We start from the raw sequence: 25,613 nt of genomic DNA, 5'->3' as shown, positions 1-25,613 counted from the left end.
CATACTCCCCCTCAAAGCCACCCACCGCCAGCTCATCCCTAAACCTGATGGTATCAGAACCGCCAGCTCATCCCTAAACCTGATGGTATCAAAACATAATACACATACAACTTCTCGCCCTTTTACAGGCGCTGAGGCAGAGGGGAGGTAGGACACCGAGTGGAAGGCCCCACACAGAGCCCTCACAGCCCCCTCTCTCCTTACAGTGCCGGGCCTTCCTTCTCCTTCCTCCTGCAGGACTGCGGTCCGTTTTGAGCAGATCAGAGGCGCTGCGAGGACGGCACATCCATCTCCACGTACTGCTCCAGAATCCGCAGAGCCTGCCCTGCCCCCCCACCCCCTCCACCTCCCCAACATCCCCCCACCCCACCCCCCCGCAGATACCCTTCAAAGCTTGAGGAGCAGCCACCGCTCCACCCCACAAACAAAGAAAGCAAAAGGAGTAGTATTCAGTAAACAATTGTTTAATAAAACCATTCACTGACTATAAATGATTCTATACAAAATGAATCTTTGTCACCCCCACCACAGGAGGTGACCAAACGCATTAGGTGAAGTTACCTAAAAGGCATCTGCAAACTGTTTAGAATCTCAGCAGAGGCCTGCAGAATCTTTAGCTCTTCTGTCCACAGTGTTTCTACCAAAGTTAGTTGGTTTATCAAAGCCACTTCTTCATCTTTCATATGAGAAACCTGGAAAGTATTTTAAAATTAATTTTTTACTGTAGTAAAATATAAACAAACATAAAATTTACCATTATGACCACTTTTCCGTGTACAGTTCAATGGCATTAAATATGCTCTAAGTGTTATGTAACTGTCACCATTAAGTGTCCCCAGGATTCCTTCAACGTCTCTAACAGAAACTTTGCACCCATTACACACAAACCCCATTCCCCTCACCCTCAGCCCCTGGGAACCTCTACTCTACTTTCTGTCTCGATGAGTTTGCCTATGCTGGACAGTGGAATCATACAACATTCGTCTTCTTGTATTTATTTTACTTAGCATTATGTCTTGAAGGTTCATTAAAATTATTTTTCAATCCCAGTAATGTTTTCATTAAAATGAGCTGGCTTCTCAGGGTACCTGGGTGGCTCAGTTGGTACAACAACTGCCTGCCTTCAGCTTAGATCACGATCCCAGGGTCCTGGGACCAAGCCCCACTGGGGCTCCCTGCTCAGCAGGGAGTCTGCTTCTCCCTCTGCCCCTCCCCCTGCTCATTCTCTCTCTCCCCAGCTCAAATAAATAAAATCTTTTTAAAAAAAGGTTTTTTTAAATCTTTTAAAATTAAAATAAATTTAAATTTAAAATTATACTTAAAATTAAAATGCAATCTTTTTGAAAAAATATTTCCCATTTAATGAAAACAACTACTAAATAGAAATATTTTTAAAAGTACTTGAAAATTCATGCAATAATTTTACCTACTGAATCTATAAGCACAATGTTAACAGTCAAAAACCCCAGAAATTACATCAACATTCATCTATTTAAGGCATCAAAAGAATGCAGTATTCTAGAAACATACCTTTCGCAGCATAGCATTGGTTTCCTCTATGAAATAATGGCATATTTTCTGGGCTATGACCAAACTTCTCTTCTCATTTGTATCTGAAATGATTTCCCCAAGAAGTACTTTTTTCCAGCATGTACTAAAACCAAATTGTTCAATAAGGTAATGTCAGCAGTCTCTCAAAAGGTAAAGAAGGCTTTTCACACTTCAACATAACTCTTCTCCAATTTTTCCAGAAGCACAATCAACTCATCCCATGAGCACATTCCCTGAAAGCTCCTACCACAGGCAGCTCCTGTTGCAGCAGACAAGGTACAGAAGGAAAAGAAACAACTGATTGTAAGAATCAAGGGGACTGACGCTTCGTAGGGAGGGACTGAATCTGATTATCGCTGCAACCGTGTCAGGCACGCGAGTGAGTGCTGTCATGTCCCCCAGGCATGGACACAGAGCAGAAGACGGAAGGGGACTCCCAGACAAAAGGACTAAGGCTGAGGAGCAAAGACAGTAGAACTTTCCTTCTCTTCAAGTGACAGTCGTTTCTAAACTACGGCAAACTGAAGAGAACACGTTTCACAAGGTAAAAGGCTCTGGAGATGGAAAGAATCGACAGTGAAGGCCTTCTGTGCATGGAGGTCATTCCCGTTTTACACTGTGAAAATACGCAGGAAATGCGGTTCCAGGGGCACTTGGGGCCAATTCCCTTCAGGCAGAGGAGCAGAAGGGTTGCAGGGTAAGCGAGAGGGAGCCACAGCAAGATGCCGAGCCAGACAAGGGCAGAGCCAAAGCCACGTGCTGGCAAGAAGCACTAAGCAGAGCCGAAGAGGGTGAAGGAATAAATTCTGGATGCCGAGAGTCCAAAGCGGAATGGCTTAGGAGGGGAAAGATAAGGTGAAAATCGCCACATCAGAGTGGAAGTATACAGATGTCACTTAGAAATTCAGGACAGCTCATAAGCCATGGAGAAGTCTTACAAGTCTTCAGCTTCACAAACAATGGAAACCTCAGGAATAGCTAAGCTCTCAGGGAAGAAAAGAAGGAAGGAAATCACTATATGCCCGGCACAGGGTTTCATATAAAACAATTACCTAATTAACTCTTCACAATTACCTAGTAGAGAAAGCATTTAGTATTCCCAAGTTTGACACAAACTAAGACTTGGGAGTGGTAAGGAACTCACTCCAGGTGACAAAGCTAAGGAGAGGCAGAAACCGCATGCGAACAACATTCGGCCAAACCGCCCCCTGTTCTGCCACATCACTCCAGACTGTTAGGAGGAACTCAAAGACGGAGGAAAAGAGGCCTCGGGGTGTCCTCTCAGACCCTTTGCCATGAAGGATGTACAGAAACTTACAAGGGCACATGCGAGAGGAAATACAAGGTTAAGATGAATGGACAGTGAAAACAAGACCAAAGCAAAGGTGAGAGGAGGAGGAGGGGTAAAATAAACCAGGATAAAGGTGCGCCTTAAAACCCTGCATGCCTGGACAGGCCGCAAATCTGCCACTGAGTTTTCTAGCAAACAACAGAGAAAACTATCAGATACAGAATCCACAGCAGCTGTAAGATAAAAACACAACTGCTGAGAATAAACTCAACTATTTCTGGGTTTGAGATGAGGAAGTAATTTTTTCTCTGAGTCCTTACAGCAGAAGATGTAAGCATTATCCCAACAAGAGTTACTCAGTGAGCACCAAAAACTTCGAGGCCCTGTTCCAAGGGCTAACTCTATGCATTAGCTCCTTTAGTCCGCCCAACTGCTGGAGGAAGGGGTCAGTATCCTCAGCAACTCCTCCTTTCCTATGGTTCCTCCCATGTGAGCCTCTGCTAAGCAATGCACCCAGGCTGAAGAAGTCCCTGCACTGGGCAGCGGACAGCCCTTTCCACGCTGGGGGAGGAACAGGCAGCCTCAAGGTAACATTAAGGAGCCTAACCAAGACATGTGTCTCCACCGGGCTTCCCCTCTACCTGCCTTCCCCATGGAAATTTCCAGGCCTCTCCTTTAGCAGGGGCCTGGATCTGTGCACTGGGGCAGAAGCAGAGGGGAGGAACTATTTGTCCCAAAGAATAAACTACCTACTCCGGCCTTCCTTTGAACAGTGCCAAGGCTCACATTTTTTAAAATATTTACTCTATGAAAATAAATATATATATTTATTCTAGGGTTTCCTGAGGGGTTCAGTCAGTTGGGCATCTGACTGTTGATTTCAGCTCAGGTCGTGCATGATCTCAGCATCCTGAGCTGAAGCTTGTGTCGGGCTCCACGCTGAGCACAGAGCTTGCTTGAGATTCTCTCTCCCCCTCTCCTTCTGCTCCTCCCCCACTCGCATGTCACATGAGCATTCACCCTCTCAAATAAATAAATAAATAAAATCTTTTTTAAAAAATCGACTCTCAACAACTGCAGGTCACCAGGGAAAAAAATACCTGATAATAAAAAGTTCTCAGGGTCATGTACTCTGATTTTGACTCTAAAGCCAGATTCCAGAAATGGTAAAAACTTAAAAGTGAAATGCTCAGGACACGGGCAAGTTCCAAAAAGAATAAGCCTCCCGTTATACAATGGCATTCCTTTCTCCTCCCAGGCTGGGTATTTGAATGTACGCCAAGAGAAGCCCCAAGGTTATATACAGGTTGTAACTACAGCTCACAACCAACACAGATGACACTTACAATTCTTCGGCTTCCAGACATAACAACTTAATAGCTGTGAGTAACCTCCAAGATGGTCCATCCCATCCAAATGTTAAATTTCTAAAGCATAAAAACAAGTAAGAACACACCAGTCACTTCAGTACTCCATGACACCGTGGCAAATGGGTGAAGAGCCAAACACTCTCTGAAGGGCTAAACATTATGTAACTTGTGTCTTGGTCACAAAGGCAAAAGAAAAAAGTAAGTCTGTAAATACTTAAGAACAAAGCCAGAGCAGGAAAAAAAAATCATTTCTGTTTAAAAAGAAAATATAGGGGCGCCTGGGTGGCTCAGTGGGTTAAGCCTCTGCCTTAGGCTCGGGTCATGATCTCAGGGTCCTGGGATCAAGCCCCGCATCAGGCTCTCTGCTCAGCATGGAGCCTATTCCCCAATCTCTCTGCCTGCTGCTCTGCCTACTTATGCTCTCTCTGTCAAATAAATAAAATCTTATAAAAAATTTAAAAAAAAGAAAATGTAAAAGGGGAGCTGGGGTGGCTCAGGTGATTAAAGGTCTGCCTTCAGTCCAGGTCATGATCCCGAAGAGTCCTGGGATCAAGGCTTACATCCGTGTGCTCCCTGCTTAGTGGAGAGCCTGCCCCTCCCTCTGCTCCCTCTCCCTCTCTCTCTCAAATAAGTCTTTAAGTAAAAAAAAAAAGGCGGGGGGGGGATAAAAAAAACAACTTTCCCCCTAATTTCAGTAAGGAACTAAAATCTGGTTGAGGAAGCCAGAGGAAGAGGGTCAGTGCCACAGGTCCCAGTGAGATGGAAGATGAAGAATCAGCGCTCCCTGGACATCAAACAAATGGTAGCCACACAGCCAGAGTGCCCTCACACTGCTGCTGGAACCATGTAAAACTTCATTTTATTTAGAGAAGAAAATCTGAGAGTCTCCACTTGGCATGGAATCGCCCAGTCAGCACCCCCAGTCCTGCACCCTAAGTGCCTACACCATGTTACTGAGTGACTGACCGAGAGCCAGCCTCGCCTGCAGGAGCCCAATGCCATCCCACTGACCACGTATTGGAGACAAACACCGGGCTACCAATCCATACAAACAGGGCTTTCTTTCAGTACAATAATACTTCAAGTTTGTATCTTATGTCCCCAAGTAAGTTTCTTGAAAAGTATCTTTACACTTTTTGTGTGCCCCACATGCAGCACAATTTACTACACATAGTAAATGCTCAATAAATACCTATGTGTCAACTGATACAGTCAAGAGGTATCTCATATCTCTAGAAATGCTACCTCAATTTTCTTACCAGTTTCCTGAAGAAATAATTTTAAGAGAGAGAAAAAACACTTACTCTATAAAGTCATGATCCTTCAAAATGGACATCTTCTTGTTCATTTGTTTATCTGTTGATGGCAGATATTTAACAAGTAGATCTACAAAAAGAAAAAAAAAAGGAAACAGAAAAAGGAAATTTAGAGTGTCATCAGACAAAAGTGTGGGCCTTCTACAATTACTTTCCCTTCCACCAACAATTAAAGACATGCAATGTGTGTTGTGCATTAAGTGATGAACCATTGAACACTACATCAAAAACTAATGATGTATTACACAGTGGCTAACTGAACATAATTTTAAAAAGAGTAAAATAAAAATTTCAAAAAAAAAAGATGTGTAAACAGTTTTTCCTAATTCACACCAAAAAGCTCCAATCAAGTCCAAATCAAGATCTTGATTAGGCCCTGGAAAGCTACAGAATTTCAGGGCAGGGAGGAAAACATCCATAACCTCAACACACATTCCCACTAAGCAAATTAATCCACAAAACCTGGTAATTAAGACAGTGGCAGATGCAGGAAGTTAAACCCACTACCCACTACAAACATGAAGAATTGTTTATTATGATGTTTCCAAAAGTCAGATTTCGAAACTGGGTATTAGTGATTATAATCATAAGCAATTAAAAGTGAACATGTAAAAATTAACAAAGCTTGTTAAGATAGCAGGGTAATGACTGATTTTTCTGTTTTTAAAAATCTCTTTTATATTTCTATGTCTTGGTTTTATAAATGTAAAAATAACTAAAATGTAAATTTTGTCCAAACTTCGCAAATCGGTATTTCATGGTCAACAATATTAAAATTATTCTGGTAACAGGAGGCTAATTTCAAAGCTAGTTGTCTAAGACACCCTGCTTTTAATTTCTATTTTGAGAAATAACACTATTATTCTGCCCATAGGACAAAGTAGTTTCACCTTGAACAAGTTTCTACTTCATACAGCTTATATTAAAACTACCCCAAATTATACAGTCAGTAAATCTCCAGCCATATATCTTGATGGCCTACAAACTACTCCTCTGCTGCTTCAGGAGAAGGGAGAAAGAAACATTTTTCTATATACTGTTATTAATACTGTATTTGGAATTTCCACAGCATTAATTTAACAGCTAAATTCTTATTTTCAAAAATAGTAATACTGATGATGGCTAATTAGTAGGTCACAGAAAAACATAAATGAAATCAATATATCATCATGGCATTAACCTCCAAGACAATAACTATGTAATATATTTATCCCTGTCATAGTTCCTCATACAAACTGATAAGAGATACTAGACATGATCTTAGCCAAAAGTCCGAGAAGCAATCACACAGTAAATGCTTAAATTTAATTTTTTAAGTTTTTTGTTTCTCTAATCTATCCTGTATTTAGTGACAGTGATAATGTCTCAGAACAAAAGTTACCATTTCTTCCCATCTTATTAATTATTAAAATATTACTACACTAATTGATTAGTAATATTAATATATTATATATTAAATGTTATATTCATTTCCTCAGTGGTCTTTCTTTTCTCCCATTCTACTGTCTGACCTAATGCAACAACTTTTCTCAGCTCTTCCTTTCCTCAGTAGTGACCAGAGCCTTGTTTTTCACTTCGACATTCAAATTACATGGTCAGTGAGTGTCTTCCCCCTACCTAGGGGAAAATAAATGATACACATTTTAAGGTTTTGCCATTTTTACTAAAGCTTAAAAAAATCCACATCTTCAGATGGCGTTAAAAAAAAAAAAAAAGAACTGTATCTTCGTAATAAGAACAAAGCTGATTCCAACCTGCTGAGACATAAACACAAGCATGAGGATTCTGGATGGACACGAATCCATATTCCAGGAGCAGCCGCTGGTTATCATGGGGGCCATAGCAGATGAACACCTGTTCATGTTTCCTGCAGCCTGAAGCCGTTCTGACTTCATAACAGCGAGTTTCCTCATTAAATGCTGCTTTTACCTAGGCAAAAAAAATCATTAATGATTTTTTTAAAGCCAAGCATAAAACCGAAAATATTAAGTTTGCTGTATTAAAGTCAGATGCAGCTTTCAAACTCTCATCACAGTGTGAATTCAACCACATGTGGGAACATGGCGGCCCTGCACTCGGGGCTCCTGGGTGCCTCCACGTCCCCACTTGGTGAGGGGGAGGTGGCCTGCCCAAGGGCTCTCAGGATGGCCAAATGCAGGACACGTGAAAGCGGACAGGTACGCCAGAGAGTGGTTCACTAGTCACATATACAGCCTAGGTAAGGACACCCCAGCCACACAGGGGCTACGCTTGGGAACTGTGGGACCTGCAGGAGCCTCAGGAAGCAGGCTTGGGAGTAACAGGAAGTGACCCCGTCTCGTGCGGGGAGATGTGAGCGCTCGCATGAAGAGGCAGGCAAGAAGGAAGAAACCATTAGGCTGAGGGCCGAGTGATGGAGCCTTTCCCTCTGGGTGGGGGACATATCCAGGGAGAGCAGAGGAACTCACAGTCAGACCCCTGGGGCCCTGTGATGCCCAAAGATGTCAAGGCAACACATGAATTTCAGGCCTCACAATACACAGTGTTCGGGCAGCAGGATACTGATTGACACGATGATATGGCTTTTGTGACAGTTCTGTTAGTTAACAGACTGCAGAGGAAAGAACCAAGATGACCCACCTGCCCTCCACACTGAGGAGCGGGTACAAGAGCTGAGGTCGCCACACTCCACAGTAAAGCCCAGCGAGGATGAGGAGGAGGAACCGGGCTGAAATTCTCAGCTTGCAGCATCAACAGATTAGGGCCACGGTTTCCAGTTACTTGCCAAAAGCCAGCGGTAATGCGCTTGAGACCAAGGGTCAACAATCTTTTTTCCATAAAGGGCCAGCGAGCAAGTATTTTAGGCTCTGCGGGCCACTGGGCCACATACCCACAGGCTGTAGTTTGTGGGGCCCCTACGAAGGCTGTCGAATCACTGGCTTGGAGCACAAACGCACTAACAGCCCAATACAAATAAAGTCACCCCAGTGAGGACTGACTCAGCCCTGTGTCCAGCACCCGTTTACAGGCACGGCGCCGACATTAATTCATCAACATCAGCCACAGAAACAGCCATCAAACCTCCATCTCCTTTGCTGAATATTGTCAGAAATGCATCTTTCTCAACAGTAGCAAGCAGACAGACAAGGAGATTGCCTCTGCCTGAGAAAGCACAGTACGGGCCTCCCTATGCTCGCCTCGCACCAGTACGTGGGCTAGCCGGGGGGCCAACCATCTTCTCCAGGCGGGGTGCAGTACGAAGAGAAGAGCGTGAGCAAGGGCCCAGCCAGTGTACCTCTAAACAGACCCTGAACAGGTTACAGGTGAGCTGACATAGGGACACCTTTGCCCTCAAAGCCAGGTACCTACCTCAGCATGCCTACACTAAATCGTCACCTTTATGTGCGATAGCCGGAAAGGGCTGCAGACGAGATCTATGACTATCTCCCAAAGAGGGATTCTTTAATGTTTCCCAGACTCCTTCTCCCCACAAATATTCATCCATTCAGCAAAGGTTTATCAAGTCTTTACTAGGCGCCTGACCCTCCACTGGGTTACAGGGAGAAAAAGGCACAGTCCCTTCAAATCCTTATACAGCTCAGAGACGGAGACATCAAGTCAATCACTGATCACAGCCAAGATAGATAGTGACAGCAATATCACCAGGTGTAAAAAGGAATGGGACAGGAGAGCAGTCAGGACATTAGTCCCCATACTAGCCAAGAGGAAAGAGAACTTTGCACCAAAGCTGGGGGGTGAGGGGCTGCTGCTGGTTAAGGCTGTATCAAGGGATATAGCTCTGCTGGCCTGGAAAGCAGAGTGGGAAAACAAAAGAACAGGATGCCAGAAAGGAAAAGGGGGCTGGGAGAAAAGTCAGAAAAATACATGGTGGAGGTAGATTTCCCTAAAGCCAGCAACACCTCCCTCTGTGGTTTCCAAGTCAGGTTCTACATGTCAGAGTCCTTCCTATCAAACAGAACATGTTTGTCTTATGTCTCACCTGGACATCTGGGCTGTGATTCAGCAGATCCAAGTACGGGGCGAGCGCGTAGGTGTCCGGCTCTGGAGAAAAGCATTTCCTCTGCCCATGCTTCATGTACACAGCTCTGGTGTTGACTGTGCACCAAGCCCAAAGGAGGGCACTGTAGCTAAAAATGCTCTCAACAGCCTCAGAAAACAGAGGCTGCAGGGAAGAGAAAAAGTCTCTGGAGGAAGAAAAGAACCCCTGCACACGGGCTCTCTGCTCTTCAGCCTTTGCCTTCAAAGGTTCAGGAAAAAGATTCACCACTTTTGGCTCCAAACATACGGGGCAGGTGTAGGCCTTTGGTAAAATGTCCAGGTAAGGCTTCCAGAGAGACTGGTCCCCAGCATGCTTTTCTGAAACTAAAAAGGTGCACAGAGCCAGAAGAGGAGATGGAGGAGGCTGGCACCTTTTAAAAAACACAAGCCAGATTAAAAGAATTACTTTTATTCAAAATATGGAATCAGCTAGAGACACAGGTATCCTAGTGGTTTGTTCTGCTCCCAGAGGGACTGTGGCCAAACTGTCAGCGCACGCTGAGCTTACTCCGTGCACCAGGAGAGGGTTTTGCTTCCTCAAGACTTTCCTCTCCAGAGCGCATCCCACCGTAAATGCCCTAAGCAAGTCACACTGATGAGCGGCGACAAGAGCTGTCTCACCACCCCAAGTTCCAGCTTTGTTTGCAAGAGAATCCTTTTTACAAGCAACCTCTTTGTTTCCGACTTGGTTCTCCAATTGTAAAGCTTCTGCTCCAAGTTCACTTATTTTGCTTGGATAAAAGGTATCAAACTTGGTGGGGGCAAAAACTGGTGGAAAAGAACCTATATCAAAAGTTTTCATTAAACCTTCAAAGTCCAGATTCCTATACCGCGAAAATAGCCTGCTCAAAATTTCAGAATGACGTAGAAAATGTTAATACAAGAGCATCGCTGCTTTTACTCAGGCCAATAAAGATACATTTGCCCTCATAAAAACATGCCAAGGAGATTTAAAGTCCAGAACGTAGACTCTGAGAAGAAACAATACAATCTTACAACCCTCATAATTTAGAAACCCCTTCTGCTACGGACCCCATTCAAGCTGTCCTCAGAAAGTTCCGCAGAACAAAGACCCACTATAACAAAAGCCAGAAAATAGTTCTCCTATTCTGGCCTCCTTTCTTCTACGCTAAACAAAACTACACTTTCGTAACATCAACAGCCCTTCGTAGTGGAGGGAGAGTTCAAGCAAATACAGTAAGGGTGAAAATAAGAGGAACATGTGGAGAACAGGCGAGGAGGACTCGGGGCACTCAGAATGATGGCCATCTATTCTCTCACTTTATCTTCATTTCCTAGTAAGTGATAGATGAGGATTGGAGCCCACATCCCAGGCAGCTTATTAAAACCCTTAAAAATGCAGCTTAAAATGAATTAAGAACACAACTTCGAGAACAGAATAAACCTTCTGAAGCACTTCAAACATGTATGAGGTATACAAAGGGGCTCATCCTAACAAACTATGCCTTACTTAGAGGACTTTATCTGCCAATGCTGCAGACTTTACAAGACAAGCACGTGCACCAGACAAGCATGTGTATGTTCACTTACTTAGCAATGTACGTCCCTAAGTAGCTTCTAATCACTGTGTCCGTGGTGAGCAGGCAACTCTCAGGCAACGAAATAATCATCTGTCCCTCCTTACCAAAAAGAAAGTAAAGTTTAGAACACCTGCACTCTGAGAAGGACCTGTGTCCTGCAGTCCACGACTATCTACTAAGAACCCAGGATAACCCAACCATAGACACCAAAGAGCCCACCAACCGTCTGGCTCCCAAGCCCAAGTCGGCGGATGCAGGCAAGTCTGCTCCAACAGCAGGTACTACAACCCCAACAAGAATGAAGGGGTCATCATACGACCGACATCCACTAGCAGTCAGCCCTTCACCAGAAAGGAATGTGGAAACACTCTGGACAGATCCTACCACTCCTTCACTTTCTTATACCAGGAAACAGTGTTCTAGGAAATAGGCAGAAACCAGAAATAGGCAGTAACTCCATCTGGTGAAATCCACGTGTCCAGTGACTACTCCCAGCAAAGGCCTACTCTCCATACGACCTGTGCCAAAACGGACTAAGAAAAGGGCAGCCCAGCCAGCACAAGGGTCTCATTTTACCACCTGCAAAAGTAGAGTTTTCAGTTCCTCCCACTGAGACAGAAACACAAAGAAAAATTAAGATGTCAAGTCACAGACACCAGAAACAAATAAAGCATTAAGAAGTCTGACGTTATTTAAGATCCCAGCTTCCACTGTAACTGGCATCTAAGCTGGTTAAAAAATCTCAGCCAATAATCTTCTGGGTTCCATTTCTGGTTTCCTCATGTGTGAATCAAGATCAAGCTGGACAATCACTACAGTCCCTTCCTGCTCCAACATCGCACAATTTTCTGATTTTAATAAAGCCACTTAATAAAATGTTCTATATGGGGAACCTGGGTGGCTCAGTGGGTTAAGCCGCTGCCTTCGGCTCAGGTCATGATCTCAAGGTCCTGGGATCGAGTCCCGCATCAGGCTCTCTGCTCAGCGGGGAGCCTGCTTCCCTCTCTCTCTCTCTCTGCCTGCCTCTCCATCTACTTGTGATCTCTGTCAAATAAACAAATAAAATCTTTTAAATAAATAAATAAATAATAAAATGTTCTATATCCTGACTACAGTAAACCTCTTGATCAACACTTACCAAACTGGATGCTTAAAATCTGTGCATTTCACCAGGCGTAAAATATGTACCAGTTTTCAAAAAGTTTAACCAAAGATCATATTGGAAAGATGTGAAGCAACTGCCAATTATCATTCCATAATCTAAACAAAGACTACCTACGTTTACTGCCATATACATGAGAAATAGATCTCCCCTCCCAAAACAGAACACAATTATGTTTCCTCAAAAAATAAAAATATTGTACAATGTGACTATACTTAATATTATTGAACTGTACACTCCAAAATGGCTAAGATAGTAAATTTTGTCAGGTATGTTTTAAAATTACCAAGTTTTAGGGGTGCCTGGCTGGCTCAGTCAGTTAAGTGGCGGCCCTCAGGATTCCAGGGTCCCTGCTTAGCAGAGAGCCTGCTTTCCTCTCTCCCGGCTTGCCGCTCTGCTTAGTTGTGCTCTCTATATCTCTGTCAAATTAATAAATAAAATCTTAAAAATAAGTAAATAAATAAAGTTTTAAATTTAAAAAGTAGCCTAAGAGAAATGCAACTTAAAAAGTACCGTTCTTTGGGCTAACTGTGTAAGTGATAGCTGGATTTCAAAGTTAAGGAACTAAAGGGGCGCCTGGGTGGCTCAGTGGGTTAAATAAAGCCTCTGCCTTCGGCTCAGGTCATGGTCCCAGGGTCCTGGGATCGAGCCCCGAATCGGGCTCTCTGCCCAGTAGGGAGCCTGCTTCCCCCTCTCTCTCTGCCTGCCTCTCTGCCTGCTTGTGATCTGCCTGTCAAATAAATAAATAAAATATAAAAAAAAAAAAAAAAAAAGTTAAGTTCTAGCTTCACAGAAAATTTGCATTAGATATCCTTTAAATAGCATAGGAAGAACATTTAAAATGGACCTTGGAGATCATCTATGCCATTTACCTCCTCATTTTCCAAGTTAGGAAACAAGCCAAGGGGGTCCCACCACCAGCTTAAGATAATCCTGGGACAGGCTCTGAGGCTCTGCCCACTGCTTACTCAGGTTTAAGCTTATTCAGGCTTATACTTGGCATACTAAGCACACCCTCTCAGATGAGAGCCGCTCCCTCCCCTGGCTCTTTAAAATATAGTCTGCTTTAGGGGCACCTGGGTGACTCAGTGGGTTAAAGCCTCTGCCTTCGGCAGGTCATGATCTCAGGGTCCTGGGATTGAGCCCCACATCGGGCTCTCTGCTCAGCGGGGAGCCTGCTTCCTGCCCCCCTCTGCCTGCCCCTCTGCCTACTTGTGATCTCTGTCAAATAAATAAATAAATAAAATCTTTAAAAATATATATATAAAGTCTGCTTTACACAGTTTGCTGTGGCAGAGGCAGCTAGTTGCCAATCCAACATGCCTTCTCTCCTGCCGTTAGTGCAATCCTATCGGGAGGTCACTGTGCAAGGGACCTCTCTCACAGCCAGGGGGACTGTGTACCCAGTCACTGGCAGATGTGATAGGACTGGAACTTTCTCAAAAAAAGGAAACCTGTCCTTCTTCACCCCCTTGTTCCATCTTGCTGTTCAAGCTCCAGGAGCTACTCCCTGAACCTGAGTATAAGGGACTTCCTTTAGAATGTGGACAGAGAGCTTGAAGGAGTCTGGGCCTCCCACGGCCATGGGATCACCACACCAGCCCAGGTCTGCCCATCCAGGCTTGTTTACTTGAGAACAAAATTAAGTTCCACTCTGTTACTTTGGGTTTGTCTCCTATCCAGCAAACTTAAAGCTAACGGACAAAATTATATTCAAACCTATCATTAGGTAAAAAATGGCTGTGTATCTTAAATATTTTTAATTTACTTGATTTGAATTCACAAAAACAAAGTAGCAAAATCTACATTAGATTTCAAGGATTAGAGAAATTCTCACCTGCAGGGATGTTTTGCTCATCAGCCCTCTTCCTGTACCTAAGACACAAAGAAAAAAAAAAGGTAAAAATCCTACAATGTCCAAAAAAACAAAAAACTTATAATATCTTCAAGATCTTAAGGATATCACTTTAAATAAAACATGCAACTGAACAGGGGTGCCTCGGTGGCTCAGTCAGTTAAGCATCTGACTCTTGGTTTCAGCTCAGGTCATGATTTCATGGGATTGAGCCCCGCGTTAGGCTCTGAGCTCAGTGGGGAGTCTGCTTGAAGATCCTCTCCCTCTGTACTCCCCCATCCTGCTCTGGCTCACTCACTCTCTCTCTCTCTCTCTTTCAAATAAATAAATAAATCGTTTTTTTAAATGCTACTGAACCTCCAAATTACACCAAGCTGAAGGTGGATCTCTCTCTCATCCTTTGACTCCCAGGGGGAAGAGATCAAGAAGCTGTTCCAGAAAATGTCCTGACCTCCTTTTGGGCTTATAACCCCTGAAGAGCAAAGAGTGAAGACTTAGAGATCATCAACTTTATACAGACCTGCTACCGGGAGTGTTACCCAGTAGGACTGGGTGTCCTTCAAGCTGGACCCTCTCCCCTGCGGCCAGCCCACTGGGCTGGGGGCCTACTCCCAATGCCCACCCAACCTGAAAAGCTAAACCCTCAAACCACTTTTACCCACTACCAAACCCAGTTTTCCCAATGATGATCTTGAGGCCTCTTTGACTGGCTGACCAGTAAATCCACCCAGCTCCCGCAAAGCTGAGTGGACTACACCCGCCCCTCCCTGACCATGAAAACCACTAGACTCTTCTTGACTGGGTGAGCTCAACAGGGGAGATCCAAGACCACCTCCTCCCTGTGAGCCAAGGCCTCGGCCAGAGCAGTCACAGCACATAACTTCACCAGCTACACTGTCAACACCACTACTGCCCAGAAATTTACACTTCTAAGCCCAAGGCTCCTTTCCTGTAACAGTCAGCAGCTCTTCTGGCACGCCTAGGTACACTATGACCTATAATTATCCTACGGGGTACAAAATATTCACTTTTTCAAATTCATAGTCCTTGATCTTTTTCTTTCTCTCTCAACTAGGAAGGAATATAATTCAGCAAAGGTCAAGCCCTGCAGGTCTACTGGGAGCTCCCAGTTCATGGAGGGAACTCCTGCCTTGATCCTGGATCAGATGTCTGGCAAGTCTGATTTGATGAGTCCTAACTCATCTATCCACCCAGAGGCATACTATCTACTCAGACACCTGGTTTTGGTTTCAAAAACTTAATTTCTTCCATGTGTGCCATAGCAGAGTTAATCATTCCTGTGGGCCAGAACCCTTCCTGGAACGAGTTACTAATGGGAGGATTTTATTTCTATGGGGTCATTCTTTAAAAGACTCATGTGCTGGGGCACCTGGGTGGCTCGGTGGGTTAAGCCGCTGCCTTCGGCTCAGGTCATGATCCCAGGGTCCTGGGATCGAGTCCCGCATCGGGCTCTCTGCTCAGCGGGGAGCCTGCTTCCTCCTCTCTCTCTCTCTCTCTGCCTGCCTCTCTGCCTACTTGTGATCTCTCTCTGTCAAATAAATAAATAAAATCTTCAAAAATAAATAAATCAAATAAATAAATAAAAGACTCATGTGCTAAATTAAGTGGAAATTTCTCTTCAAATACATATATGAAGAGAATGTGGCATATGGAATAAATCTGGAAGATACTTCACCTGTATTTCTACAGTACAGCATCCAGTATCAGAAAACAAATCACAGTAACCTGCACTTACCAAGGCAAGGTAGGAAGTGGCCATTAGGATCCTATAAAAGGAAAACTTATTATAGACTTTCCTGCACCTGAAAATTTCTACTATCATAAGTCCACCTCGGAGACCCAGATTTGGCCAGTTCTTTTGGTGGCAAAAACGAATACTGGGGTCAATTCCCAAAGCATAAATCCTGTTTGCAACTTAGAAATCCTGCCTTGGCCCTCCACAAACTAAGATTAATTCCCCAGAATTTTGTACATTTTGAGAGACTCCCATAAACGTTCCCTCTTAACATATTAAAGCTAAAGGTATATAAAGCATTTAGGGAAGATATGTTGAAATCCCAACCCACAATGTGATGACATTAGGAGGTAGGGACGTTTGATACATGTTTAGGTCATAAAATCAGAGCCTCATGAATGGGATTTAGTGCCTACTATAGCAGTAAGAGACCAGAAAGCTTGTCCAGTTCCCAGCTCTGTGTCACGTGAGGACCCAACTTGAAGATGGTAATTTGCAAATCTGTAATCAGTCCTCACTAGACCCTGAACTTGCCCATAACTTGATCTTAGCCTTCCCAGCCCCCAACTGTGAGGAAGGAATTCGTCGTCACCCAGTCTATGGTAATTTGTTACAGCAGCCAAAACTGAGTAAGACAGAAGGTTCCCTGACCCCAGAACTGGAACTAGTGGGCTAGGATCATTACCAAACCATTGTACTTTAGCTGCTCTGTGACCAAGAATCTGGAGGTGGGCCTGGAAAGAGTTGTACCATTAAAAATGGTTAAGTCAAAAAAAAAAAAAAAAAAAAAAGGTTAAGTCTTCATTGCTCCAAATTATAGATAGATTATTTCTTTTCAGGCATTCCACTTAGACATATGCCAGTCCCTGCTTGATAATTTTAATCCTATCCTTCTTAAGTCAAAGTGACTCCTGAGGCATAGATCAGCCAAAGGCCTAAGTCCACTCCTGACACTATTTTCTCTAGACCACCTTGTGAAGAACACCATCCAGTAAAATCTAACAATGTGACTTTTCCTGTTTTTGTGCTTCTTGACACATAAAAACAGAAAGTTAAACATTCTGTTAGAGGCTGACAAAAATAGTTTACCATTTTAAATAGGAGCAGCCCTAACAAGTAATGGCTCGAAGCAAGCGTTTTAGGCCAAAGTTGTCATAATGCATACGGAACAACTTTAGACACATCACCTCATTCAACCACGGCCACACGTGATAAATCGTTTATCTTGACAATGTAAAAGGAAGTTAACCTGCTCAAAGCTAAATTACCTAATGGGTAGTTAATCATATCAGTCTTGAAAGGGAGCAGACAGGCGTAGGATTTAATCTTCTATAAAAGAGCCACACCTGCCCTGTGCTGTAAAACTTCAAGGCCCTGACTGCACAACTGTCTCTACGCTACAGCAGACCCAGAATCCCTTTGAAGGCCCTCCCCATGGTAACATCCTCAAGCCCACATCTGGACAGAACTGGGTGGTGCTGAATGCAGGCACATACCCAGAGAATGTTCCAGAAGAAAATGCTAACCTACACTCCAATGATAAGCTCAATTCCAGAAAATTATGTTAATCTACCTCTGCTTAGGTGACTGTTGAACTAGGGCCACACAAAAGGCTCCTCTTTTAACATCGGGGGAGCACACCCACGAACAGGCAGAGGGAGCAGTATCTGCTCAGGCCTCCCTAAGGACATCTGTCCTCCAGCCACACCAGCAGAGAAAAGCACCTCCTTCCCTTGGAAAACAATTGTGACTCACCTGAGCTATGGGATAATCCCATCAGCCTGCATGGCTTGAAAATCCCAAGAAATCACTACGAGTATGATGATAAGGGTGTCACATTACAGAAATGTCTTCCCTATGAAGACCAAATGAAGACATTTCCCTCAGGTCTAAGTTCCAGAAGTTCCCACTTCTGTTGAGTAACAACTTAGTTTTGTTTACAGAATACAAAGACTCAGGTAACTGATCATATAAATGGACTCACTATTGGAAAGATAAGTTATACTTTGTGGCTGATCTCTGACAAGTATGCAAGATCTTAGAATCACGGCTTTTATGTATTATTCTTATCCCTGCCTTCCTCTTATTTTTCTATTCTCATTTCCCTTTTTTAAATTTTTAATATTATTTTACCATTTTGGAATTTCTCCCCAAAAGCCATTCAATTTATTTTTAGAACAAAGTAAGGTATAAATCAATATTATAGCTACAAAGGAAGAAGTCTGACACACAACAGGAGATGTGCTTCAGAGAGAATCCCGCCCACCCTCAAGAACTACCCCTGCTTTCCGATCACCTGAGCCCACATGTCTCTCACGTGAGCAAAGTCCTGAGAATTGATGCCAGACCTTACCTGGAAAACAAGCAGGTATTAAGTTTGTATCTTCAAACTTCCTGTCTTTCAGCCACTTCTTAAACTCTATAAATTCAGGCTTGCAGCTCTCATTCACTAATCAAGAGAAGAAAGAAAAAAATGGTGATTAAAATCACTACATAATCAGAGCACCATTTATAAAAAGTACTGTCTCAGGGGCACATGGGTGGCTCAGTCAGTTAAGCATCTGACTCTTGATTTCAGCTCAGGTCAGGATCTCAGGGTCGTGAAATCAAGCCCCACATCATGCTCCATGCTTGGCATGAAGCCTGCTGAAGATTCTCTCCCCCCTTCCCTCTGCTCCTCCCTATACCCTGCTTGTGCTATTTCAAAACAATAAATAATGAATAAATAAAAAGTAACCGCCTCAGACAGATGGTCCTATCATAAAAGAGAATAAGTAACACCTAAATAATATAAACTAAAAGTAAAAAACCATGCAATCATCTCAAAGAAGCAGAAAAAGCATCTGATAAAATCTAATATTCATTTCTGATCAATAATGCCAACAAGCAAGGAAAGAACCTGATAATGACCATCTAACAAAAAATCTACAGCTGACATAATGATGAAAAATTGAGTGCATTCCCCCTAAGATCAGAAACAAGCCAAGGAACAAGACGCTTCCAGTCACCATTGTACTAGTGGTTCTAGCCAGTATAAAGGAAAGAAAAATAAATAAAAGGCATCAATTATGGATTGAATTTTGTATCCTCAAAATTCTATGCTGAAGTCCTAATCACCAGTACTTCAAAATATGACTTTAGAGATATAGGGTCTTTACAAGAGAAATCAAGTTAAAATGTAGTCATTAGGGTGGCCCCTATTCCAATATGACTAGTGTCATTATAAAAAGGAAAAATTTGGACACAGGCATGCAAAGAGGGAAGATGACAGAAGAAACACGGGGAAGACACTGTCTACAAGCCAAGGAGAGAAGCCTGGAACAGATGCTTCCCTCACAGCCCTGCAAAGAAACCAATCCTGCTGACACCTTAATTTTGGACTTCTAGCCTTCAGAACTGTGAGACAGGGAAATATACAGCTATAAAGGCTAATATGAAAAAAGAAGACCCAATTAAAAAAACAGGCAAAGAAAAAAAATTAAATTAAAAATAAAAATAATAAAAAACAGGCAAAGGACTTGAAGAAACATTTCTCCAATGATGGTATACAAATGGTGAATAAGTATATTTAAAAAGTTCAACATCATTAATCACTTGGGAAACGCAAATCAAACCTACAATGTGTGTCACCCCATATCCATTAGGATGGCTACCATCACAAAAAACAGGAAAAGTGCCAGCAAAGATGTTGAAAACCTGGAACTCTTGAGCACTGCTGGTGAGAATGTAAAACGGTATAACTGCTATGGTGACTGCTCAAAAAATTAATAGAAGTGACCCAGCACCCAATTCTGGATATAGATCCAAAATAGAAAGCAGGATCTCGAAGAGATATCTGCCCATGTTCATAGCAGCATTATTCAAAAATAGCCAAGAGGTGGGAAAAAACAATAAATATCTATCAACAGAGAGATGGATAAAGAAAATGTGGCATATATACAATGGAATATTATTCAGCCTTAAAAAGGAAGGAAATTCTGACACATGCTACAACACAGATGACTCTTGAGGGCACTACATTACATGAAATAAGCCGGTCACAAAAAGGCAAATACTGTATGATTCCACATACATAAGTTATCTAGAAGAAGTTCACTGAAACAAAAGGTAGAATGGTAGCTGCTAAGGGCCAGGGAAAAGAAGGGAATGAGGAGTTACTATTATATGGATATATAATCCCAGTTCTGCAAGATGAAAAGAGTTCTGGAGAAAGCTGGACAACAATGTGAATGTACTTTACACTACTGGACTACACTTAAAAATAATTAAAATGGTAAATTTTACAGTATGTTTATTTTACCACAATTAAAATAAAAAAATTTTTAAAAGATCTCAAGTCAGGGTGGGCGCCTGGGTGGCTCAATGGGTTAAAGCCTCTGCCTTCGGCTTAGGTCATGATCCCAGGGTTCTGGGATCAAGCCCCGCATCGGGCTCTCTGCTCAGCAGGAAGCCTGCTTCCTCCTCTCTCTGTCTGCCTCCCTGCCTACTTGTGATCTCCGTCTGTCAAATAAATAAATAAAATCTTTTTTAAAAAATTTAAAAAATAAAAGATCTCAAGTCAATAACCTTAATAAATGGAGAAACAGACCTTCTTTATGGGTTGGCAAATTCTCCTCAAAGGGAAAAATAAGTTCAATATGATCCAAATAAATTTAAAGCAGGCTTTTTTGTTAAAAAATGACAAAATGATTCTAAAATCCATATGGAAATGCAAAGCACCTACAACAGTCAAAACCACCTTGAAATACTGATTTCAAAACTTATTATAAAGCTATAGTAAATAAGATTATGTGACACTGTCATCAAGACTAACAAAGGTGGGCACTTGGCTGTCAGTTGGTTAAGCGACTCCCTTTGGCTCAGGTCATGATCCTGGAGTCCCAGGATAGAGTCCTGCATCAGGCTCCCTGCTCAGCAGTGAGTCTGCTTCTCCCTTTGACCCTCCCCCATCTCATGCACGCGTTCTCTCTCTCTTTCTCTCTCTCAAATAAATTTTTAAAATCTTTTAAAAAAAAAAAAAAAAAAAGACTAACAAAGAAATCAATGAAACGGAACAGCAAGTCCAAAAACAGACACAGACATATACGAATAGTTGATTTTTTACAAAAGTGCAGAAGTAATTCAATGGAAAAGGGTTAGTTTTTTCAATAAATGCTGAAACAATTGGACCTACCTAAGGAAAAAAAAATGATGATGATAATAATAATGAACTATTCCTATCTTGTACAATATATAATATTAATTCAAAATTAATCACAGACTTAAATATAAAGCCTTAAACTATCAAACTGCTTAGAAGAAAAAATAGTAGAAAGTCTTTGCTACCTTGGGTTATACAAATTTCTCAGGTACAACACAAAAGGAAGATCCTAAAACAAACTGATAAACAAGATTTTACCAAAATTTCAAATTTCTGTTCCTCAAAAGAAAGACACTGTTAAGGGCAGTAAAAAAAGCCAAAGAATGATTAAAAATACTTGCAAAACACCTATCTGATAAAATACGTGTATCCATAATATCTAAAGAACTCTCAGTAGTCAAGAAAAACAAAGGAGTCAAGAAAAATAAAACAAGAGGGGCATTTAGGCGGCTCAGTCCTTAAGCATCTGCCTTCCACTCAGGTCATGATCGCAGGGTCCTGGGAGGGAGCCCTACATCGGGCTCCCTGCTCAGCGGGAAGCCTGCTTGTCACTCTCGCACTCCCCCTGCTATGTTCCCTCTCTCACTGTGTCCCTCTGTCAAAAAAATTTTAAAAATCTTAAAAAAAAAAAAAAAAAACAGACAATTTTCCAAAGAAGGCACACAGATGGCCAACAGACACATGAAAAGATCCTCAACATCAGTCACCATCAAGGAAATGCAAATCAAAACTACAATGAGCTATTACCACACCTGTGAGAATGGCTAATTATCAAAAACACAAGAAACAACAAGTGTTGGAGAGGATGTGGAGAAAAAGAAACGCCTGCACACTGTTGGCAGGAATGCAAACTGGTACAGCCACTGCGGAAAACAGTTAAGGAGCTTCCTCAAAACATTAAAAATAGAATTATCATATCATCCAGTAATTCCACTACTGGGTATTTATCCAAAGAATACAAAAACACAGGGCGCCTGACTGAATCACTCTTTGGGTGTCTGCCTTCAGCTCAAGTCATGATCCCAGGGTCTTGGGATTGAGCCCTGCACTGGGCTCCCTGCTTGGTGGGGAGCCTGCTTCTCCATCTCCCACTCCCCCTGCCTGTGTTCCCACTCTCACTGTCTCTGTGAAATAAATAAATAAAATCTTTCAAAAAAATAAAAAATAAAGATATGTACACCCCTGTGTTTACTGCAGCATCATTTACAATAGCCAAGATATGAATGCTCCCCAAGTGTTCATCGAGAGATGAATGGAAGATTACTCAGCCAAAAAACGAATGAAATCCTGCCATTTACAACAATAGGGATGGATCCAGAGGGCATAATACTAAGTGAAATAAGTCAGTAAGAGAAAGACAAACACCCTATGATTTCACTCCTATGTGGAATTTAAGAAACAAATGAACAAAGTAAAAAAAACAAAACACAAACCCTCAGGGGCGCCTGGGTGGCTCAGCGGGTTAAAGCCTCCTCCCTCTCTCTGCCTGCCTCTCTGCCTACTTGTGATCTCTCTGTCAAATAAATAAATAAAATCTTTAAAAAAAAAAAACAAAAACCCTCAAATTCAGAGAGCAAACCATGGTTGCCAGAGATGAACTGGGTGAGGGGATGGGTGAAAGAGGGGATGGAGAAGACCAGTACGCTTATCCTGATGAGCACTGAGTAAGGTACAGAACTGTTCAATCGCTATATTGTACACTTGAAACTAGAATAATACTGTACATTAATTATACTGGAATTTTAAAAATTAAATGTCATAAATAAATAAATAAATATTAGCATTTTCAGCTCAAAAAATAAAAGAATGAAGGTGCAAAAAATATATAGAAGAGAATTTATACTAAGATAGTACAGTCAAAAACCAATGCGCAAAAATCAACAGCCATGACAAGTACAAACAAGAGCCAGTAAGAAGATGTAATGGAAAGTAATGCCTTACTTACCATAACCACAAAACAAAATTTTAAAAATAAAAAAAATAAAAAATAAATAAAAAGATAAAGGAAAAGGAAAAAAAAGGAAGAAAAAGAAAACCAGCTAATAAAAAACATGGGCAAAAGATGGAACTCTCATGAACTGCTGAAAGAAATGTGAAGTTATACAACCACTCTGAAAAACAGTTGGGTAGTTTCTTTAAAAGATACACCTACCCCCACCATATGATCCAGTCTTTCTAGTCCTAAGGATTTACTCAAGAGAAAAGAAGTCATGCATCCATGCAAAGACTTGTATGCAAATATTCATAACAGCTAAAAATAAAAACAAGCCAAATGTCCATCAACAGAATAAACAATTCATGGAATATATTCAGCAATTAAAAAACAAGGAGCTATTGATACACATAATTATCTCAAAGTAACTATGCTAAGTAAAAGAAGCCAAATACTGTGTTATTAAATCATTTGGTATACTATATGATCATATAAACTATGAAATGCAAATAAATTGATAGTGACAGAAAGCAGATCAGTTGTGGCCTGGATGGGTAAAGAGGGACAAAAGGAAAGGATTACAAGGGGAAACAAGGAAACTTCTTGAGATGGATGGATATGTTCATTATTCTGATTGTGGTGATAGTTTCCTATGTGAACATACATGTCAAAATCTATCAAATTATACACCTTAATATTGACATTCATTGTTATGTCAAATTAAACCTCAATAAAACATTTTTAAAAACAAGATTTAAGGGGTGCCTGGGTGGCTCAGTGGATTAAGCCGCTGCCTTCGGCTCAGGTCATGATCTCTGTGTCCCGAAATCGAGCCCCACATCGGGCTCTCTGCTCAACAGGGAGCCTGCTTCCTTCTCACTCTCTGCCTGACTCTCTGCCTACTTGTGACCTCTCTTTCTCTGTCAAATAAACAAAATCTTAAAAAAAAAATTATTTAAAAAAATCCAAGATAAAAGTTTTCCAAAATACCCTACCATAAACTAGAGAACAGATCTTACAGTAACAGCATTTAATCAGTGAGTGTTCAATTAGCAACTACTATAGACACAGCACTATGTTAACCACAGTAGGGAATGTTCAACATGTTCTTCAAATACTAAAGCTGACAACTTAGCTGGGAAATAAGACTTTGATAGAAAACAACTAAAAAACCATAGGTCCTTAAGCATCATAACAAAGGGTGATGTCAGTGAAAACTGAAAATGACATTACCAAGAATGTGAGATCTCACCTCAATCTTAAAAGTTGGAGAAAAACTGAATAAGCAGGGAGAAGGAAAACAGGTGCTCTAGACTAAAGGATTATGAGAAATGGCACGGCAGAGGCAGACATGTGTGCGTTGTGCCCAGGGAGAGGTATGGAGAGAACATACTTCTGGTACAGGAGGGGCAGGATGGAGCCCATAGATACCATGCAAAAGGGAATGAATATCCCTGGAGGTTTTTAACCCAAAAAAGGCAACATATGAGTAGTTCCTTAGGAAAGTGAGATTCAAGCAATAAATGGATACAAGCAAGGAAGAAAAACAAGGGTGTAAGTAAACCAGCAAAGAGTCACCTCAATTCATCTTCCAGTAGTGAAAGAGAGGAGAAGTTAACCTAAGAAAAACTAGATGATATTTAGTAGGATCTTGGTTACAGAAAGCAAAGAAGAAAATAGTAAAAAGACTCCTTCAGATGGTGCTGACAGGCTTGGGGTCAACTAGGAGTTTTACTAATTTTTCTGATAGGCCTGGAGTCAGGAGGATTTTTATTAATTTTTATTAAAAATAACTGCATTTATATAGTACTTTCCAGCTTGCCAAGCACTTCCACATGCAATGTCTTGTTCACACTCCGTTACACTGAATCTGAAATGATGAATTTATAATCAAACACTGATACTCTACAGACAGCTGGAGGTCAGAAGAAAGGTCAGGACTAGAAATAGAAACCTGGGAGTCACCCCTAAGGAAGACACAGTTGAAAGCAATGAGAAACATATTCACAGTCCCACTAGGGACTGTACATAATTAAAAGTACATAATAGCACTATTAAAAAGAGTATTCTCTAAGAAATATTCTCTTTGAACATTGCCCATGTGCCTTTAAGAAAAGCTATGTGTATCTGTTAACACCACTCAACCTTCTTTGCACCACTGGCACTAAAAGATCAAAACTGTACCTCCTCTTGATACGGAACTTCTGAAGAGTTTCTGTCTTCTGATCCGACTTGTTCTTCCTCTTCCCCTCTTCATCCTAAAATTGCAATTTCTGTTCAGTTGTCCAATCTAAAGCAAAAGCATCTTCTTTGCCTTCCTTTCCGATTGTATGACAAACACTCTTCTTTGTACCTACAAGGATTTAAATACACAAACTTATATTATTTGGTAAACCATTTCTCTAAAAAGTGTTTTAGTACACAAACATTTATACTGTCAGCTAAATCATGATTCTTTGTGCAGTAAGGGAATGCCTATTATATCAGTTCTTCCAAAATGGTTTTATCTTGATTAATCATCGAAATCCTGGAAACTGATTTCACAACTGCATGCTTTGGTGACTTACACACCTCCATTCTAATCAACATCTACTGAGCACCAACCCAACCCACTTTTTAAAAAAAGGAGTAGCCATGAAGCCCTCATCAGCCAGTAAGTC

The 25,613-nt window shown here is 41.7% G+C and overlaps 1 protein-coding gene across 12 annotated transcripts in view; it reads right to left on the bottom strand.

The window, feature by feature from the left end:
* The window catches only part of SETD4 (SET domain containing 4), a 92,872-nt gene that overhangs the window by 14,273 nt on the left and 52,986 nt on the right, over nucleotides 1-25,613 (bottom strand). For 5 of the 12 annotated variants that reach the window (XM_044250954.1, XM_044250957.1, XM_044250953.1 and 2 more), the window contains exons 2-11: nucleotides 25,138-25,306; nucleotides 18,234-18,329; nucleotides 14,107-14,144; nucleotides 11,118-11,206; nucleotides 9,508-9,937; nucleotides 7,283-7,457; nucleotides 5,517-5,598; nucleotides 4,189-4,269; nucleotides 1,531-1,654; nucleotides 562-692 (exon numbers count right to left, since the gene is read on the bottom strand). In XM_044250954.1, coding sequence (XP_044106889.1) covers nucleotides 562-692; nucleotides 1,531-1,654; nucleotides 4,189-4,269; nucleotides 5,517-5,598; nucleotides 7,283-7,457; nucleotides 9,508-9,937; nucleotides 11,118-11,206; nucleotides 14,107-14,144; nucleotides 18,234-18,329; nucleotides 25,138-25,210 — 1,319 coding nt within the window. In that variant the 5' untranslated portion in view covers nucleotides 25,211-25,306. Of the gene's footprint in view, nucleotides 1-561; nucleotides 693-1,530; nucleotides 1,811-4,188; nucleotides 4,270-5,516; nucleotides 5,599-7,282; nucleotides 7,458-9,507; nucleotides 9,938-11,117; nucleotides 11,207-14,106; nucleotides 14,145-15,880; nucleotides 15,912-18,233; nucleotides 18,330-25,137; nucleotides 25,307-25,613 lie in introns of those variants that run through there. The other 7 variants (XM_044250952.1, XM_044250958.1, XM_044250951.1 and 4 more) reach the window with 5 other exon arrangements.

Source organism: Neovison vison, chromosome 6 (genome assembly GCF_020171115.1).
Source record: "Neovison vison isolate M4711 chromosome 6, ASM_NN_V1, whole genome shotgun sequence".
In the NCBI taxonomy this organism is placed as follows: Eukaryota; Metazoa; Chordata; class Mammalia; order Carnivora; family Mustelidae; genus Neogale; species Neogale vison.
This window is presented reverse-complemented; position numbering and strand designations above follow the sequence as displayed.